Source organism: Stenella coeruleoalba (genome assembly GCF_951394435.1).
Source record: "Stenella coeruleoalba genome assembly, chromosome: 2".
Taxonomy (NCBI): Eukaryota; Metazoa; Chordata; class Mammalia; order Artiodactyla; family Delphinidae; genus Stenella; species Stenella coeruleoalba.
In genome coordinates this window covers 8,052,770-8,072,795 of record NC_137147.1, presented here as the reverse complement: position 1 = coordinate 8,072,795, position 20,026 = coordinate 8,052,770, and the positions used below count along the sequence as shown (strand labels likewise).

At 38.7% G+C, this 20,026-nt stretch overlaps 1 protein-coding gene across 2 annotated transcripts; it reads left to right on the top strand.

The window, feature by feature from the left end:
• The first annotated feature begins 36 nt into the window (after window positions 1-36).
• Window positions 37-18,984, top strand: GSKIP (GSK3B interacting protein). Of its 2 annotated transcripts, none has more exons than XM_079912798.1 (3): window positions 37-115; window positions 14,593-14,861; window positions 17,198-18,984. In XM_079912798.1, exons 1-3 carry the CDS (start codon window positions 88-90, stop codon window positions 17,357-17,359), a joined length of 459 nt encoding a protein of 152 aa, XP_079768924.1. In that variant the 5' UTR covers window positions 37-87; the 3' UTR covers window positions 17,360-18,984. The 2 variants fall into 2 exon arrangements, with proteins under 2 accessions (XP_079768924.1, XP_079768925.1); XM_079912799.1 differs by lacking the exon at window positions 37-115 and adding an exon at window positions 268-853 and having other exon boundaries at window positions 14,603-14,861.
• The last annotated feature ends 1,042 nt before the right edge of the window (window positions 18,985-20,026 follow it).

Here is a 20,026-nt window from a genome sequence, read left to right as displayed (position 1 = left end):
GGGCAGTTCCGGCTCCGAGGGGGCGGGGCGAGGGCGGGGAGGAGATGGGGTGGCGCCGCAGGTCGCTTCCAGAGGCCTGGGGAGGGAATGAGAGAAGGACGCGGGGCGTGCGCAGGTGAGCAGTCGCGGGGCCGGCGGCGAGAGGCCGGCCGGGGGTCGAGGGGGGTTCGAGGGCGACCTGGGGGCCCTCTGAGGGCTCTGCAGGCCGGGCCGTGAGGGGCGACGGCAGAAGCGGCCCGGTGCCCGGGCTGAGAGGGGGTGGGGTTGGGGGCGGATCCGGCCTGGGCCGTCCCAGGCAGCTTAGACCCCGACCCCGGAAACGGGCGCTCGGACGCCGCCGGCTTTACGGGGAGGGCTGCAGCCCCTCTCGAGCATCCCTCTCCCCCCCACGCCCACCCCCCGTATTGGCCGGTGCCCATAGTCAGCAAGTTATTCGTCGCCCGCCTCATTCAGGTATTGTTTTCCGGAGCTTCAGCTTCGCTGTCTGTCTAGAGGCTTGCAGTTTCCAAAGCGCTTTATTCATCCTGCGTGTGCTGCGCCAGCGACCAAGACACTTGAGCTTTCTAGGCAGAACTGCTCTCTCTGATCGATAACAGAACCTTCCGACCCCGCGGAAACCTGGGCAAAGTACTTGTGCGGTTCTGGGAATCTGCGCAGCCGTGTTTCTGCCTTTTAGGCGGCAACTCCTGCAGAGGCGGAGCCGGCCCTTAACTTTGGTCCACCCCCGAGAAGGCCTGCGTGCCGCTGTTCCGTGGCCCGGAAGCCAAGTGTCCTGGGTTAGAATCCCGCCCCTGGCGCTCATTAGCCGAGCCCCCTCGAAGCGGCCGCTGCCCTCTCGGAGTCTTCGCCAACTGTGAGCACATTAGTAATATCTTATCTCCAGATATTGTTAGGAAACTTAAACGATATACGTAGGGAACCAGCGGAGTCCCGATACATCCAGTTTAATCAAGAATAGTGAATTAAACCCGACTTTCGCTTTACCAGTTGGACTCCTGTCTTTCTTGGTTATTCCGGGGAAGCAAAGGAAATACCCTTTTAAAACTCAAGCAGACTGGGTGTTTGTCTTGTAACCTGTCAGACGAAACAAACTGTAATAAGCTTACTGGAAAGTCTTGTGGAGTTTGTCACTAAGCAGTTCTAGTATTCGGAGTGTAGAAAGTTTAATTAAAGTTGTAAATTTTATTAGCCGTCCGGTTTTGCTTAAATTATTTGGTATTTCTACCAAATAATTGAGTCTGTCACCTCATTAGAAGAGAGCTTAAAAGTGGGGATGTTTGCCTCAAGGCCCCGTTCAGTAAGATTTAGTAAATGATTTTAAATTTGCCAACACTGTTGATTTATCCTATCTGTGGGTAAAAAGGTTCATGGTTACTTAATAAATGAAACTGTCGAAAGAAAAAAAAATAGTGAATTAAGACGACCGGGTTAAGAAGATTTTGTTTGTATGCTGATAACTTTCACCAGTGCCTTAGAAATACTAACAGCCCACAAGTGTTGGCAAATGGAGAAAGCTCTGGTTCCCCTTTCCACCTTTTCACCTTTTCATTTTGGAACGAGCGTGCCTTCCACTGTACGTAGGTGCTGGGATTGTTGCTACCCCTCATTCTTTGTAGACTTGTCCCAAGCATTCTTGGTAACTTCAGTTCCCTTGCTCTTCATGCATGTTTAAATGTTTGTTAAGGGTCCTTTGAATGAAAGTCTCCACAGTTGGTGATGTGAAAAAGGTAAAGAGGCATTCAAGGAGCTTATGTTCTATAGTGAAGGGGTCACTCCTTAATTCAGTAAATATTTACTGATTGTCTGCTATGTGCCAGGGATTGTTCTAGGTACTGGGGATACAGCAGTGACCAGATTAAGTCCCTGCCCTCATGGAGTGCTTACATTTTATTGAAGGGAGGGGAAACAGACAGTAATCAAACATGTCATATGCCATGTGGTGATAAGTGCTGTAGAAAAAAATAAAGTAATATAAAGGGAATGGAGAGCAGAGAGATTTGCCACTTTTCTTTTTTTTTTTTTTTTTTTTTTTTGCGGTACGCGGGCCTCTCACTGTTGCGGCCTCTCCCGTTGCGGAGCACAGGCTCCGGACGCGCAGGCTCAGCGGCCATGGCTCACGGGCCCAGCCGCTCCGTGGCATGTGGGATCTTCCCGGACCGGGGCACAAACCCATGTCCCCTGCATCAGCAGGCGGACTCTCAACCACTGCGCCACCAGGAAAGCCCTTGCCACTTTTATATAGGGGATAAAGGAAGGCCTCTCTTGTTTAATAGGTGACATTTTAGCAGAGACTTAGGGAAAGCTGGGGAGCAAGGCAAGTGAATACCTGCAAGAGTTTTCTGGGCAGGGGGAACAGCAGAACGCAAGGCCCGTGGCAAGATCGTGCTTAGCGAGTTCAAGGAACCTCAGGAGGGAGTGAAGGAAAGAGGAGAAGCTGGGGGTTTGCGGGGGGAGGGGTCATATAGGGCCTTGTAGGCCACTATAAGGTCTTTGCCTTTTTATTCAGTCGGTGAATGGGTTTGAGGAAAGCAGTGCCATAATCTGGCCAAAATGTTTACAGGATCAATGCTAACTGCTGTGTTGGGAATAGACTTGTGGAGGGGAGAGGACCAAAGGAGAAAAAGCAAGACCAGTTAGAAAGATACTGCAGTAATACAGGCAGAGATGACAGTGGCTTGGACTAGAGTGATAGAAGTGAAGATGGGAAAAAGCAGTTGGATTCTGGATATATTGGAAGATAATAAGTCATGTTTATGAATAATTATAATGCTTACCATAAAAGGAGTGTAAACAAAGTGGTATGAAACTGGGATCCAATCTGGCAGGGAGTTAGACTAGACCTTGGGAGGTTTGAACCAGACTTTTGATGAATGAGTACAGTTGACTTCAGGTTGAAATGTTAAGTAAGTGATTTCTTTTGGAATACAGAATTACATTCAGACTGTTCATAGAATGTGTGAGATTTCAAATATCAGAAAAGGGACATAAAAATTAGAAGATTTTGTAAAAACAAACATGCTCCCTTCACAGTCTTAAGTGTGTTGCCGGGTACGTTTTATGCTTCGTAGGAGAAATTCAGCATAAATTGTTAAGGTTTGGGATCTGTCATTATTATACCTCTAGCTCAAATAGAGTACAGACTCATCCTAACAGTGTTTTGTGTTTTATCAAAGACAAAGTACTATCACAAAATGTTAACAGCTAACACTAATTAAGGGAGGACGATGAAGGTAATTACCAACCAAACATTGTCAACTTCCAAAAAATTCTAGAAAAGATTTGAAATGACAGGTTAGAGGCTATATACCAGAGGCTGAATGAGTCATGTCAAAAAATCATCCATGAAAGAAATCCACGTTAACATGTGAAAGAAAAAAAAAGCTGAGATGTTTTTGTCCTTCTAAGACTTGTGCCTGAGGTAACAGGAATAAGATAATAGTGTTCCTGCGTCTCATGCTTCTCAGAGCCGTGAAAGGCCGCAGCTGCAGCCACTCCACATACTGTAAAGGGCACGGAACTTGGAGTCAAAGGGCTTAGGTCAGAGTTTACTCTTTCTTCTTTAAAGATATTTAAATACTCTATTTTTAACAATTAACAGATAATATTTCTTGAGCTTATTGCGTGTCCAGCACCATGCTAAGCATTTTCCATATATTCACTCATTTAGTTCTCTTGGGATCCCTTTAAGGTAGATGCTCTTGTTGGCTTCATTTTAGGGCGGCGGAATGTGTGACTAGAGGGATTAAGATATCTTGCCTCAAGTCGCAGAGTAAGTGGCAGAACTGAGATTCTAGCCCCGATCAGTCTGTTCAAAAGAGCCCTTTAACCATCACACCATATGGCCACTTCTTATTCATGTTGAGAGGATTTTCCAGACTGTGATGTATGATATAAATAAAAGTACAGTTGACCCTTGAACAACGCTGGGGTTAAGGACGCCAACCCCCCCAAAACTGAAAATCCACGTGTAACTTGTAGTCAGCCCTGTATATACACAGTTCCACATCCGCCAATTCAATCAACATGGATAGTGTAATACTGTAGTATTTACTATTGAAAAAAATCTATGCGTAAGTGGACCTGTGCAGTTCAAACCTGCGTTGTTCAAGGGTCAGCTGTAATCATCATTAAGATATTACATTCTAACCCTCAGCTGACTGTTGTAATGGCAACTGAAAAATCGAACTTTCTTTCAAAATGTAAATTTGACATCTGTATACTGCTCTTGAAGTCATTCTGGCTCTGTTCTTTTGCCATGCTGTAGACATGCAGACAGTCGTGTATGTCTTTCTACGCCTGTTCTTTTGTCATCAAGGACAAATCTAGTCTTTTGCTAGCTCTTTAATGCTGTAAATTTGTGATGAAACAAAACAAAGTCTACTAAATTAAGAAGTAGAGAATAAAGAATTCAGTGAACAATATCTTGATAACTAGTTTCATGAATTCTCCCCAGACCACTAACACAGTCCAAAAATTATACCAACAGATGAAGTAAGAGCGGTTCCTAAATAATTTATGGATGATGTTATAAGGAATCATTTGGAAACTTTTTGCAAGGTGATGCAATCTACCAGAATAACTAAAAGCAACCATAAGGTATTCCAATTTTTGAAGGTGCTGGCAACAGAATATTGCTCAGAGTCTGGTAGAGAGCCAATTTAGAGTTTAAATGGAAAACAAAGAGGTTTTCTATTTCATATCTCTTTAGATAATGATTTATGTTGGTTAGAATGTACCTTATATTAAATATAATACCAAATCCTCTATATAACCTAGTGGGTTATATAGAAACAAAAAACTAATTCCTGGAGTTATTTTGGTTTTAGTTCTTAAGCATTCAATTTTTTAGTCTTGGAATCTCATTTACTATTTCTGGTTTCAAAGGAAAGGTTGTTTACAGGGTTGTAGTGTTCTTGCCTATTTTTTACAGTTTAAAAGACTTCTCCAGGAGTACCGCTCTAGTTGCCAGATGGGATTCTGCCTGATTCATGAACTGCCTAATAAAGCCAATTAAATCTTTAAAAAAAAAAGACTTCTCAAATGAACATTATATATTTCTTCACCATCACCTTCCTCTTTAATCAGCTGAAGCACAATACAATTCTGGTGGCTTGATTTGTTATTACTAGGTTGTGTATGTGTGCCTTTGTTGAAAGTGGGGTGCAGAGTAATTTTATAAATCAGTGTACAAATGGAAAGATAAGCCCTTTTTATTTGAATTACAAATAATGTATGTCTGTAATGCAAATGATTCTGATTTAAAATTTTTAATTTCAAAATAAGCATCTCAGAGCTATTGAAAACATTAAATGTTATGTGTTACAGAAAATAAAGTTTAAACTAGCTTTAGCTTCGCCTGAATTCTACATGTTGCGAATTAATCAACTTTATTCATCTTTACTTTCAAAACAGTAGTTTGAAATTCAGATAAATTCAAAGCTCTCATTTCATTTGAAACTGAAGCTGCCAGTTACTTTAACTGTCTTAGGACTTCCCTGGTGGTGCAGTGGTTAAGAATCTGCCTGCCAGTGCAGGGGACACGGGTTCGATCCCTAGTCTGGGAAGATTCCACATACTGAGGAGCAACTAAGCCCTTGTGACACAACTACTGATCCTGCACTGTAGAGCCCACGAGCCACAACTGCTGAGCCCACGAGCCACAACTGCTGAGCCCACGTGCCACAACTACTGAAGCCCATGCACCCTAGAGCCCACGTGCTGCAACTACTGAGCCCACGCACCGCAACTACTGAAGCCCGTGCGCCTAGAGCCCATTCTCCACAACAAGAGAAGCCACTGCAACAAGAAGCCCATGCACCACAACAAAGAGTAGCCCCCGCTCGCCACAACTAGAGAAAGCCCACACACAGCAGCGAAGACCCAACGCAGCCAAAAAGAACCAACAAGATGGTGAAGTTGATTCAAAATAATATAGGAGAGACCAAAATCAATGAAAGAAAAACTGATGAAATAAGATTCCAAAATTAGCTGAAAACTGGTTAATAAGCCTTCCACTCCTGGCTAAGATAGAGTAACAGGGACCAGATTTACCCTTCCACCTGAAACAACAAAAAAAGTGGGCAACAATACATGAAACAATGGTTTTAAGACTTTGGACATTAGGCAGTGAAGGACAGTGATCCCTGAGAGACAAGATGCAAACTGTTGCCCCAGATTATTGCCTGGAGAGAATTTCTAGGCATGGCCTTGGGAGGAGAAACCCAGGTAGAACTGGCAGTCTACCTGAATTGAGGATAAGAAGCTAGGATTCCAGGAAGGCCAAGGCAGCTAGGACAGAGTACTAGAAGGAGGGGAGCTTCTTAGAGCCGTGGATAAATACAGAGGATCCCCCTCCCGTCTGCAGCTGAATACTGATCAACACATAGTTGTGAGGAAACTCCCCAGGGCTGGGGAAGAGACTACCCAAAAGAATTAGAGGAATTTTCAGAGCTCAAACAGGACCAGTGATAGTTCCAGTTCCTCTCACCCAGAATGAAAAATCTCATAATTCATAGGCCATCCGGTAGAGTGCTCAGAAAGGTTTTGTCTCTGTAGTTGGGAAAAAAATTAACCAGAGACTAAATGAGTTTTGATACTGCCTTAAAAAGCCTAAGAGCAAGACCTGAAAGGATCAAGCTTTTCCCAGTTAACTACATCCCAGAGCAATACTCAGTAATATTTATAGGAATATAAAAATATCAAGCACCATGAAAGGTAAAATCCACACAGTCTGGCATCCAATCAAAAAATATCAGGCATACAAAGAAGCAGTATGCAACCCATAACGATTAGAAAAATCTATCAATTGAAACTAACCCAGAAATAACAGTGACATTAAAACATTTATTATAATTATTCCATATGTTTAAAAGAATTAGAGAAAAGATTGAGCAAATGAAGTAGATACATAAAAAATATGTTTTTTAAAGAAGAATCCAAGTATAAGAGATTAGATACAGCAAAGAAAAGGTTAGAAAAGAACTTTAAATAGCAATAGAAACTATTCAAAGTGAAACACAAAGAGGAAAAGAGTGAAAAAATGAGCATAGGGGTAGGACAACTTCACTTGGACTAATATTCATGAAATTGGACTCTCCAGAGAGAGGAGAGACAAATGTTAGAAGAAATAATGGCCAAAATTTTTCCAAATTTGCTAAAATCTATGAACCCACAGATGGAAGAGGCTCAATGAACCCCAAGCAAAAGAAACATGAAGGAAAACTACACCAAGAGGAACAAAGATAACAGTGACATCACATTTCTCACAGGAAACTGCGAATAAGATGACGGTAGAGAAACATCTTTGATTTTTTGCTTGAAGGAAACATTTTTTTCTTGAAAGAAAAAAAGTCAGCCTAGGATTCTATACCCAGCAAAAATATCTTTTAAAAATGAAAGTGAGGCTTCCCTGGTGGCACAGTGGTTAAGAATCTGCCTGCCAATGCAGGGGACACGGGTTTGAGCCCTGGTCCAGGAAGATCCCACGTGCCGTGGAGCAGCTAAGTCCATGTGCCACAACTGCTGAGCCTGCGCTCTAGAGCCCATGAGCCACAACTTCTGAGCCTGCGTGCTACAACTACTGAAGCCCATGCGCCTCGAGCCTGTGCTCTGCAACAAGAGAAGCCACTGCAATGAGAAGCCTGTGTACTGCAATGAAGAGTAGCCCCTGCTTGCCGCCACTAGGGAAAGCCTGTGCACAGCAACAAAGACCCAGTGCAGCCAAAAATAAATAAATAAAATAAGTTTATAAAAAAAAAAATGAAAGTGATAGGAAGACTTGTTCAGACATAGAAAAGCTGAAAGAATTCATCAACAGCAGACCTACACTACAGGAAATGTTTAAGGAAATCATCAGGCAGAAGAAAAATTATACAGATTATAGATGTAGATCAACACAAAGAAATGAGGAGCATCAGAAATAGTAACCATATGGTTAAATATAAAATGCATTTTTCTTACTACCTAAGTCTCTTTGAAAAGTAACTGGCTATTTAAAGCAAAAATAATGGAAATTCCCTGGTGGCCTAGTGGTTACAATTCCAGGCTTTCACTGCTGTAGCCTGGGTTCAATCCCTGGTCAGGGAACTGAGATCCCACAAGCCATGACGTGTAGCCAAAAAACAAACAAAAAAACACTGTTAAAAACAATAATAATGAAACAAAAATAACATGTATTATGAAGTTTGTAACATATGTAGAAGTAAAATGTATGACAAAAATAGCACAAAGACTGTATAATATACTCTTGTAAGGTTCTTATATTATTCATGAAGTGGTATAAGAACACTTGAAGGTGTGATAAATTAAAGATGTATATTATAAACTCTAAAGCAACCACCAAAAACGTTCAACAAAGAGTCAATAAACCACCAAAGGATGTAAAAAAAGAATCCTAAAAAGTGGTCAGTCCAAAAGTAGGCAGAAAAATAAGGAAAAGGGAATAAAGTACAGATGGGACAAATAGAAAACAAACAGCAAGATAGTAACCACATCAATCATAGTAATCATATCAATAATCATAGTAATCATATTAAACGTAAATGGTCTAAACACTCCAATTAAAAGGTAGAGATTATCGGATTGGATGAAAAAGCAGGACCAAACTATATACTGCCTACAAGGAACCTACTTTAAATATAAAGACATTGCTCTTCCCATTCTCAAGAGCTTAAAACAGCCTGTTGTACCAAAATCAAATTCTGTTGTCTAGGTATTAGCACCTTGTCACATTGGGCCATTCCTATCTGTTATTCTCTTAGCATTTTCCTTGTAGTAGACTACCTAGTCCAGTTTCCTTACAATTCCTGCCACACCCTGGGCCTTGTTTATGCATTGTTCCCTCTGAAGAATCCTTCACAACTCTCAAGTCTTCTCTGCTTATCCATAACTTTTCATCTGTGCTCATTCAAGCCCAATTTTGACTGACCTGTTCCATGAGTCAAGCCCCATAGTAACTTAACAATTATGTCATAAATCATGGAATGTCAGAGCTCTCAAGAACAGTAAAGAATTTCCCATTCATTCCCCCTTATTCTGTAAGTGAGAAAACCAATGAGGTTACATGGCCAGCCCAAGTTTATACAAGTTGAGTGGTAAGATTGTTGTAGGACCAAGACATTTTGTTTTCTCTAATTATACATTTTTTGTGTTATGATTCATGTGCGTGGCATTAATATTTGTGTACGTATTTCATGTGCCTGTCTTATTTCTCAAATTAGGCAGTAAACTACCAGTAAACATACTTAATTAGTATTCTAATGCTTAGAAAAGTGCTAGATAAATAAACTTAGAGTCTAAATTGAAAAGGTAAAAAAATGAAGTAATTCATTGATTTTTACCAATGAAACACTGACAGTTAATTTCCCTCCATAGATTAGCTAAGATTCAAAATAGATTTTCTAACATACCTATTTCCAAATCTTGGTACTCATATAAAATAAGCTGAATTTAGTACCTTTATATCTTGATTGTTTTCAACAGTAATATAAACTCAGTTCATTATATTATCCACAAGTATTCACAAAGGTCTAGTCCTGTGCTATGTGATACAGTAGCCACTAGCTTTTTAAATTTAAATGAATGAAAATTAAATAAAATTTGAAGTTCAGTTCCTCAGTCGCTCTAGCGAAACTTCAAGTGCTTAATAGCTACGTGTGCCTAGTAGCCACTGTATTGGACAGCATAGATAAAGAACATTTCCATCATTGCACGGAGTTCTACTGGTCTAGAATTTCTCATACAATGATAAGTTGTTTAGCCTACAGAAGAATCCAGGGATTTTTACAGGAATCACATTGATGAGTCAACCATTCTGGTAACCTGACAGCATCTCTAATGTTTCATTAGTAATTTTAGCAGTTGTCCCTTCACCAACATGGACGTATATGTCCCCATCCTCAATGGCTTCTACAGGCTTCTACACTTGGGTACACAAGATAATCCATTGAGAAGTAAGAAGAAAATAAGCTTATATTTCATAGTTTACCTTCTCTTTAAATTCATATTTATGTGTTTTGATACGCTAATTGTGATATGTAAATAAATATACATATGATGAGGTATCTGCTCAAAATATTTTTGGTTATTGGGATGAATAATCAAAGTATAGAAACCACTTCTCTAGTGCCCCATTGGTAAGGCTACCCAGTTGCTCCCTGCTTTGCTTCTGTAGCTCCTTTCATCACACACTGAATTCATGTTTTTTGGCTCTGTGTTCATACTCCTCAAAAGAGGATCTGATTGGATGAACCAGTCACCATCCAGAATCGGGTAGTTGGACAGAGCTCTTGATTCAAGACAATTCATAAACCCCTTGCCAGCCTCGAAATGGTGACTTTAATTATAACACCCAAATCCAGTTCATTTCGCTGTATCACGGTGCTGGAGTTACAGAATACAAATCATGAAAGCTGTAACTAAGGAACCTTTCCAAAGAAGGCAGTGAGCTTGACAAGTACGCTGGACCTCCTTTTAAAAGTAAACTATGACTGTTCCAAAAAGGAAAGTCAGAAAATGAAGTCTCTTTGACTACCTTTATACTCCTTTCCCTGCTGATAGGGTATGGATACTGGTAGGCAGAATAATGACCGCCCCCCCAAAGATGTCCATGTCCTAATCCCCAGAAACTGTGAATGTATTATCAGTACCTTATATGGCAAAAGGAACTTTGCAGGTTTGTTCAAGTTAAGGGCCTTGGATGGGGAAATTATCCTGGAATGTTCAAGTGGGTCCAATATAATCAATCACAAAGGTCCTTATAAAAGAGTGCGGGTGCCAGGAGTCAGAAAAAGGAGATAATGTGACCACAGAACCAGAGATTGGAGTGATGTGCTTTGAAGGTGGAGGGAGAAGGGACCATGAGCCAAGGAATGCAGGAGGCTTCCAGAAGCTAGAGAGGCAAGGAAACAGATTCTCCCCTGAAGGCTCCAAAAGGAATGCAGCCTTGCTAACGCCTTGGTTTTAGATTTCTCACGTCCAGAATTGTAAGAAAATTAATTCATGTTATTTTAAGCCAGTAAGTTTGTGGTAATTTGTTACAGCAGCAATAGGAAACTAATACACATGTTGATACTCAGTCTACAAAGCTTTTATTAAGTACTTTCTACATGACAGACACAAAAATATCATCATGGTTCCATTTTTTTTAAACCTCTTGTGTAAAGCTGTTGAAGAGTGAGATTAATGAGTGCTTTTTATTTTAGGTAACTCCTAATTCAGTATGCTTTCAGTTGCCAGTAAAATAATGAATTTATTGGCTGCAATAACTGAAAAGTACAAAGGTTGGGCAGCTGTCAGGGCTCGGGCTTCATTTCTCTGTGAATCTCTTGGCTCTGTTTTCCCATTGTCAGCATCATCCTTGAGTTTCCCTCATCTTGGGATGGCTACCAGGGACAGCCGGGGCTGTGTGCTGTAAACTATTTTGCATTAAAGTGTGTGCTGTAAACTATTCTGCATTAAAGAAAAGGGACTTCCCTGGTGGTCCAGTGGTAAAGAATCCGCCTTCCAGTGCTGGGGGCATGGGTTTGATCCTTGGTCAGGGAACTGAGATCTCGCATGCCATGGGGCAACTAAGCCCGTATGCCACAACTACTGAGCTTGCGTGCCTCAATGAGAGAGCCTGTGTGCCGTAAACTACAGAGTGCACGCACTCTGGACCCCGTATACCACAACTACAGAGCCCATGTGCCCTGGAGCCTGCGCGTCACAACTAGAGAAAACCCGCATGCCACAACTAGAGAGAAGCCCGTGCTGCAACAAAAGATCCCGCATGCCTCAATGAAGACCACGGGTGCTGCAACTAAAACCTGACGCAGCAAAACATAAATAAATGAATAAATAAATTTTAAAAATAAAATGACTAGGAAGAATTCAGTGTATTGATAAGTTCAGGACAGTCTTCAGTTGGGATTGGGGTCAATCTCATGCAAATTGCTTGGTTACTTTACTCAATAGGGGAAGGGGGGACTTCCCCGGCAGTCCAGTGGTTAAGACTCTTCCTTCCAATGCAGGAGGCGTGGGTTCAGTCCCTGGTTGGGGAACTAAGATCCCACATGCCGTGGGGTGCAGCCAAAACCTTAAAAAAAAAAATAGGGGAAGGGGAGGTATTATGATTCCTCTTGGAAAATCTGGGTGCTGTTAGGAAGGGGAAAGGGTATTGATAAATAATCAAGAGCTTGTCATACCAACAAAAGATAATTGTAATAATACCTTAAAATACTGATAGCTTAAAATGTTAACTTGTATAATGCTTCAGTACTAAAATCTGTCAATTCTTATGTATCATCAGAGGTTCTGGATGTGTCTGCTATTTAATGCATCGTTCAAAAGCATTTCAGAGAAAAATCTCCTGAAAATTCACAGTCTCAGGAAAGGTGTCTTTCTCTTTTTTTGCCCCTTGGTGCTAACTACTACCCACAGTTTGATGACCTGCTTTACTGACCTGTGAGGTCTTATATTCTAGTATTGGATTCTTTGGCTTATCATATCACTAGGGTCCTAGTTGCAATGAATTAGGCTCTTTCTTTAAAAGCTTTCTCATATAAACATCTTTTTCATGTAACAGTTACTATTTCTGTCATCTGTAGTTAAGGTACTTGATTACTTGAGCAAAATAAAGATGTTTGCCATTCAGGATGTTAAGAGATTTATGGTAGACAGTCACATTTCAAAATCTTCAGAACTGACTTTGTAAAAAAATAAAATGGTCTCATTTCTTATACATAAAACCAAGTGTAATATTAAGGAATATAATGATTATTTCTAGAGAAGGTAGACATTTTTAGAAAATCAAATATTTTCACTTTCATATATACTAAGTCAATATTAGATTTCAGTTACCTGACAAATTCCTCCAGCAATAATCGATAAATTTATAATTAACTTGTATTGTTAGTAGTGAGTGACTAATCCTATGAAGTGCTGTGGGAGACAAGATAAAGGACCCTTAAAACGTATCATTAGTTGAAATAGGATTGGAGGATTATATTATTTGTACCAGTTTTCTATGTAGTTTTTTGAAAGAGCTTTACATAGTTTATCATAAGTTGCCTTTAGCAAATAGTTTTGACTTTTATAATGTGCAAATGACTTGCAGCTATAGGAACTCTAGCACCTTAAGATTTTTGCTAATAATTCAGATCATTGGCTGTACAGTAGAATCACCCAGAAACTCTGAAAAAATACCCAGAAAAATCTCCCAGAGGTTTTGATTCAGTTTCTCAGGTGGGGTTTTTGGCCACAATTGAGGACCACTAATTTAAAGGATTTTGAACATCACACAGATAGGGCACAAGTTGGTAACTTTAGAAAAAGGGATGAAATTTGTAAGGTAATAGACAAACAGTACAAATAAATGTTCATAACAAGTTGAACAGTCGTCCTGCATTTAGGACAGTGGGTGCTTAATCCATATCAGAGAAATGAAATCTTAATTTACTTTTAAAGCCTACAGGTAAAAAGAAAGTATATCTTATTCTGAAAAGCTGTTTTTACATTCCAAAGCAATCTCACATTTATTAACTTTTCTCATCCATACATTTAGAATTTTTAACAAAACTGCTCCCCCAGTCACAGAAGAGAAGCAAGAACTACATAGCAGACTGGCGGTAATATTGGGTCAAGTTAGCACAAGAAATAATATTTTCCAGTGTATAATATGGGAGCCAGTTCAAGTAAATAGTAAAAAGAGTTATTCAGTAAGTGGTGTTGGGACAATAGGCTATCCACTTGGAAAATAAAGCTACACAGAATAAATTCCAGATGGATCAAAGAATTAAATATAGAGAATGAGAATTCAAAAGATAATTTAGAGCATTTTAAAATGTAATCGTGGAATGGGGAAGATTGCTTCTTAGGCAAAACCCCAAATTGAGAAGTCATAAAAGGAACTATTGAGGGTGTACCTTAGTAAGTAAAGACTTAAACTTTGATTTCAGACTACTTAGTTCATTTTTATTTGTTTTTTTTAATAGCTGTATGATCTTAGAACTAAAAATATCCTATAAATACCCAAAGGTTGTTTAATCAAGGATATACATATTCAAACAATGAGACATCATTCTTTGCCTCTCAAGTTGGCAAATGTTAAAAAGGGTTGGAAAGGGTGTGGTGAAAAAGAGCACAGTCCTTCATATTCTGTTGGTGGAGTATCAGTCAGTACAGCCTTTTTTGAAGGGTGACTCAGCAGTATCTATTAAAAGTTAAAATGAGTATATACTTTGACTCAGCAATTCCAGTTCTAAATATCTATCCTAGAAAAATAATAATACATTTAAAAAGAAGTAGGTACTAGGAGTTTTACATTGGCATTGTTTGAAATAGCTAAAAACTGATATTCTGAATTCGTACCAATATGGGGATTAACCTTTTGAGGAGAAGTGGAGAACAAGAGTTTTTTGTTTTTGGGGGGTTTTTTAATCTATAGGTATCTGTAATTTTGCTGTGAAAAACTACTGAAAATGGTTTTAGGCAATATTTTCCCTAAAAGTTGTTAACTCATTAATGTTTTCCAATAAGTAGCAGTTGTAAGGCATAACTGCTTTTAATCAAACATTAGTATGTGGAGTGTCTTTCTATAAGCCGTTTTATATCCAGATTTTTGCAGAATGGAAACAGACTGTAATCCCATGGAGCTGAGCAGTGTGTCAGGATTTGAAGAAGATGCAGAGCTTAATGGCTTTGAAGGAACAGATATGAAAGACATGAGACTGGAAGCTGAAGCAGTTGTAAATGATGTTCTCTTTGCTGTTAACACCATGTTTGTCTCAAAAACCCTGCGCTGTGCAGACGATGTGGCCTATATCAATGTGGAAACAAGAGAAAGGAATAGATACTGCCTGGAGCTCACTGAAGCCGGGCTCAGGGTAAGTCATTTTCTCTTTAGGAAAAAAAAAAAAAATTACATCTTTACCACTTAATCAAAAAGGGCAGGGAGTCAGGGAGTGGGAAAGAGTGTTAGATGAGAACTTGACACTCAGTAGCTTCTAAGTTTTTTTAAGGAAAGCTTTTTTCCCTAGGAATTTTTATTAATACTAAAGTCTTTCAGCCAACATGGGAAAATTGGATTTTTTGAAAAAGAAGAAACAGATTTGATTTGCAGAGTTATTTTGTCGTAACCATCACCCCCCAGATTAACTTATTTCTTATCTCTAGCTAAATATGTTTACCAGAATAATGCATTCTCTGCATTGGATGAGTTTTGCAGCCACTGTGTTGAATATTTTCCCACCTCTTATAAATGTCTCTTCTATTGAAACAACATACTTGAGGGAATTCCCTGGAGGTCCAGTGGTTAGAACTCCTTACTTTCACTGCCAAGGGCCCAGGTTCAACCCCTGGTCAGGGAATTAAGATCCCGCAGGCCGTGCGGCACAGCCAAAATAAATAAATAACCTTCTGTCTTGGTCAAAAATCTCTGACTTTTCTGTTTCTACAGATAGTTCTCCCAAAGATACGCAGTATCATAAAGTAGAGCACAGGGTTTAAGCAAGTAAAACTGTCATGTGGTACATTAAACAAGCACATGAACATCTCTTTATTTCACTAGATTCAGTTTACCTAAGATGTATGTGACCGTGTGTTCTGTGTATCCCTTGATAGAGGATCACTTACATTGAAGCCGATTGCAAGGCCAGCATCGTCACTACCCTTAGTTCCCCAACGGATGAGGCTTGGCTTTGGGAGTAGTCCCGGAATTAACTAATCTTTGTGCTCCCCTTCCTAAATTTGTACCAAAAACTTGCAATCTTTAGAAGTGGATGTTAAATAGAAATAGGCAAATCAAAAGTAGAGATAAATGACCCCAGGTAAATTAATTCTGTCTGACACTGTTTAATTCTGGTGAGGTAGGAAACGTTCTAATGAGAGTCAGAAGTCTTACATGTGAATTTGAGTGACCTTGGGTGAGTCAGTCAACCTGAGTCCCTACTTCTTTATCTGTAAGTTGGAGATTAAAAAAAAAAAAAACTGAAAAGGATTCGGGGGATGGTTATGTGAATAAAGTTTGCAGAAAGATCTGGATCAGTTATAAAACCTGACATGTAAGTACTCAAATATTTATTTTTTCAGTCTAATTCAGTTAACATTTACTGAGTAACTATCCTGTGTCAGGAATTAGAAATCAAACCATGCGAATAAGACATGATCCCTGTCCCCAGGTAGACCACAGTCTAGTGGGGATAAGAGAGGGGCAAACAAAATTGTAATATGTTGTAGAAAGTGCTGGGACAGAGCATGGTTCCGAAGTGGTGCAATAACAACTCTGCTTCTGTTTCTAGCATAAACTTGCGTCTCCTATGGCTTGAATAGATGTCATAAAATGTGGGGTTCATATGGGGAATTCACAAGCTTTCATGAAGTCAGCAAAACCTAAGTTGATTTTGCCCTACACTGTGCTGGTGAACCATGATATAGGTCTTATAATCCTGTTGAAGAAACAATCTTTAGCTGTGTTTAAGGGGAAAAAACACACAGAGAAGCACACAGAATAACATTCCCTTTTATCTCACAGAGTTGAGCAGATAAGTAATGTATTAGTAATGAAAGTGGCATTTCAGATAACTAATTATAAGGCAGAATTAAAACTTCAAATAAATTTTAGAATTCTTTATACAAAGTCCAAATCACATAAATTATAACAATATGGACTAATAACACTGTAGTAATAATAAGTATAATTATTTATTATAGTACCTTTATAAAAAGACCCTCAATGTATGTGGAATTAAATAGAAGCATGGGGACTTCCCTGGCGGTCCAGCGGTTAAGACTCCGTGCTTCCAATGCAGGGCGCACGGGTTCGTTCCCTGGTCAGGGAACTAAGATCCCACATGCCGTGTGGTGCAGCCCCAAAAAACCCAAAATAAATAGAAGTATGTTTTAGACCATGAAAATGAAATACTATTTTTATATAGCTTTTTAAATTCTTTCTGTATTTTACATTCCTTTAGGATCAAAAGTAGGTAAAACAGACCTTTTAAATTTTGAGAAAAAAATTATAACGAGAGCATTTTGCTGGTGGTATTCCTGTATGTTACGAATTGCTTAAATATTACAGGTTGTATTAAAAATGTGTATTCTAACTATTGATGGAGAAACGCATAATGTCAGAGAATGACCCATGTAAAAACTTGGGGGTTTTTTTGCTTTCTGTACCAAGATGAAATCTGATTATTTATTCACTACTGCATTTCTTTTGTAGGTGGTAGGTTATGCTTTTGACCAGGTGGACGATCATTTACAGACTCCCTACCATGAAACAGTCTACTCCTTGTTGGATACACTTAGCCCTGCCTACCGGGAAGCATTTGGAAATGCACTCCTTCAAAGACTGGAAGCTTTGAAAAGGGATGGACAGTCATGACTAAGTTTTTTCCTGTTAGAGAGGCTGCTGCTGGTACACAATGTTGACCTAAAGCTTGAAATTCTTCCAGGTGGTCATAGTAGAAAATGCATCTTTGATTTTGTGTCTTTATGATTTTTTGCTTCACATTTAGGCTTTTGATTGAGAACTTTATTGACTAATGAATTGTCTTTCTTAGTTTGTGATTCATTAAGGAAATCCTGAGGCCATTGCTGTGACACCATCATTAAGACATTCAGATTTCTTCATATAGTATCTCTGGCATTCTGAAAACCTAATCAGTATTTCATTCTCTTATTGCAGGACTTTGATGCTGCCAGCACTCTCTCTTACATAGGAAATTCTAGATTTGCACAGTAATATAGGAAATAAACTAACTTCAAACTTTGATTCAGCTTGCTAAATCAGGGGTTTGCTACTAGCTTGGACTGACTTTGTAGTAATTATTTTGCTACTAGCCTTATTGGAAACAAATTAGCAACTAGTTTCTCCTGCACAAATTTTGAAATTCACTGCTTCATGTAATCTATTTATATTATTAATATGGACTGATAAAGATGAATTAATTCTATATTACGTAGCTAGTATTACGTGAAGAACAGGTACTGAAATAGTACTGTATTCCTGTTTGCAACAGCCAGCCAAGTAAGAGGACAAACCATTAGCAAATGAATGCAACAATTACTTGTTTCCAAGATATTTAAGCACATAAGCAAATATAGGAACAGGCTCCATTCTTTTCCTAACAAAAAGCATCTTCAGTGTGTGTGATTTAAAAGAAAAAAGACTCTGATTTCCTAGAAAACAGTATTTTGGCCTGTGTTGATTCTTATTATGAATGTTTGTTTACATAATGTACAGTATATATTCAGAAAGTATTTTTGCTTCAACGTTTCCTTTCTATGATGTAGCACTTTGGTATTCCCACAGCACCCCTCCTTCCCCAACAGATGTACAGTGTTCTGTCTGAATGCTAAATCTGCAATGTCATATGAGTGCATCGTATGGGTTTGAAACCAAAGGATGAATGAAGCATTCAGAGACTTAATATTTGAAAAACGGAGACTCTGTATTTTATATTTTATTACAGGTACTAATATTTATAAAAATAAACTATACCATGCTGCTACATGTTTTCAAGTACATGTTGAATAATAAGGATTGGGGAGTTGTTTTTTTAATACTAGTCTAAAGCAGCAACTATAGAAATGTTGAACTAAAATTCCACATCTGGACACACCTTCATAATTTGTCATTTGAAGACATTTTAAAATCATTATTAAATAATAGGTACTTCTAGGCTCTGAAGATCATGTAGACCAGAGCAAGTTAAAGTTTGGTTTGGGTCACTATTCATTGTCAGAGTTTACTGGAATGCTTAAATTATGTTTGATAAATGAACATTCATCCTCAGCTTTATTTTCAGATGCTGACGTGTTTGGGTAATGAAGTCTAACTTCAGGTTGAACTTTCTCATGCTTAATCTCAGGCTGAATGTAAAGGATATTTGTAAAGTCTGAATAAAATTCTGTTTACTAATTTTGAGTTAAGTATGAAGAAAAGTGATTGTATGTTTAAAAATTGAAAGCGTTCATTTTGTGATAAATGTTTGATTCCGAGAGATTCCGTTTCCATTTTTGAATTCTGTATTGTTCCATTTCGGTGTGAAGTGATTTGCTCTTTTTATTACTATGAAAGAGCAACAGAGAGAGAAGACATTAATAGAACTACACATATCAGAACCTCCACTAGATATTAAAACCTTTATTTTACCTAGATTTGTAAAAGAATTTAACCAGATAAATTAACCCTTGATTTCACTTCCAAAAGAAAAAGAAAGAACCTCCAAATAAGTAGCTATTATAAGTCAGTAAGAAAAAAATGAGAATAAGGGGCAAATAATATGATCAACTCAGAAAAATATACAAATGTCCAGTAATCACTTGAAGGATGTTCGACCAGACCAGTAATTCAAGAAAGGAAAATAGGCTTAGCTATGTTGAGCCATTTTACCTAATAATTTAATAGTTTCTCTTATTTAAATATAATGATATCAATAAAGATTTAGTGAGAGGCATAGTTACACTCTATTGGAAGATATATTGGTGAAACCTTTCTGGAAAATAGTGGTAATAAAGCCTTTACAAAGCTTATAACTTCTGTGCTGGTAATAGCCTAGAAATCTAGCATAGTGACATAATTCAGCAGAAGATATACAACAAGGATGTCATTTTCGCTAATGAAACATTGAAAAGGCTCTAAAAAGTGGTTAAGTTATGCCAGATCCTCCTGATGGAAAACTATGCAGCCATTAAAATTGGAGAAAATTATACTACAGGAAAAAAGGGATTTAAAACTACATCTTGAAAAATAATATGTAACAGAAGGAAAAATGAAATAATATAGTAGCTATCACTAGGTGGTAAGATAAGTGATTTCCTTTTTCGTATTTTCTACATTAGCTTTTATATACTAATTAGAGAAGGGAAATGCAATAGATAACGGTGTTCAAACCAGCTGAAGAACATCCCTTTGTAGCAAAAGCACCAATCTGTGCTGAGCTGTGCCTGCTCCCAGGATCCTTGAAGCGGCAGTATGACTATGAAGAGAATGCACACCTCATTTCCCACAATGACACGCTCCCCACCTTTCCTCGAGGTCCAGAAT

What these genes read in the sequence shown, in the direction of transcription:
- GSKIP (XM_079912798.1), top strand. Translation starts at nt 88, where the DNA reads ATGAGAGAAGGACGCGGGGCGTGCGCAG. An exon ending in AGGACGCGGGGCGTGCGCAG is followed by an intron (nt 116 to 14,592) that starts GTGAGCAGTCGC and finishes TTTTATATCCAG; the next exon opens with ATTTTTGCAGAATGGAAACA. An exon ending in TCACTGAAGCCGGGCTCAGG is followed by an intron (nt 14,862 to 17,197) that starts GTAAGTCATTTT and finishes TTTCTTTTGTAG; the next exon opens with GTGGTAGGTTATGCTTTTGA.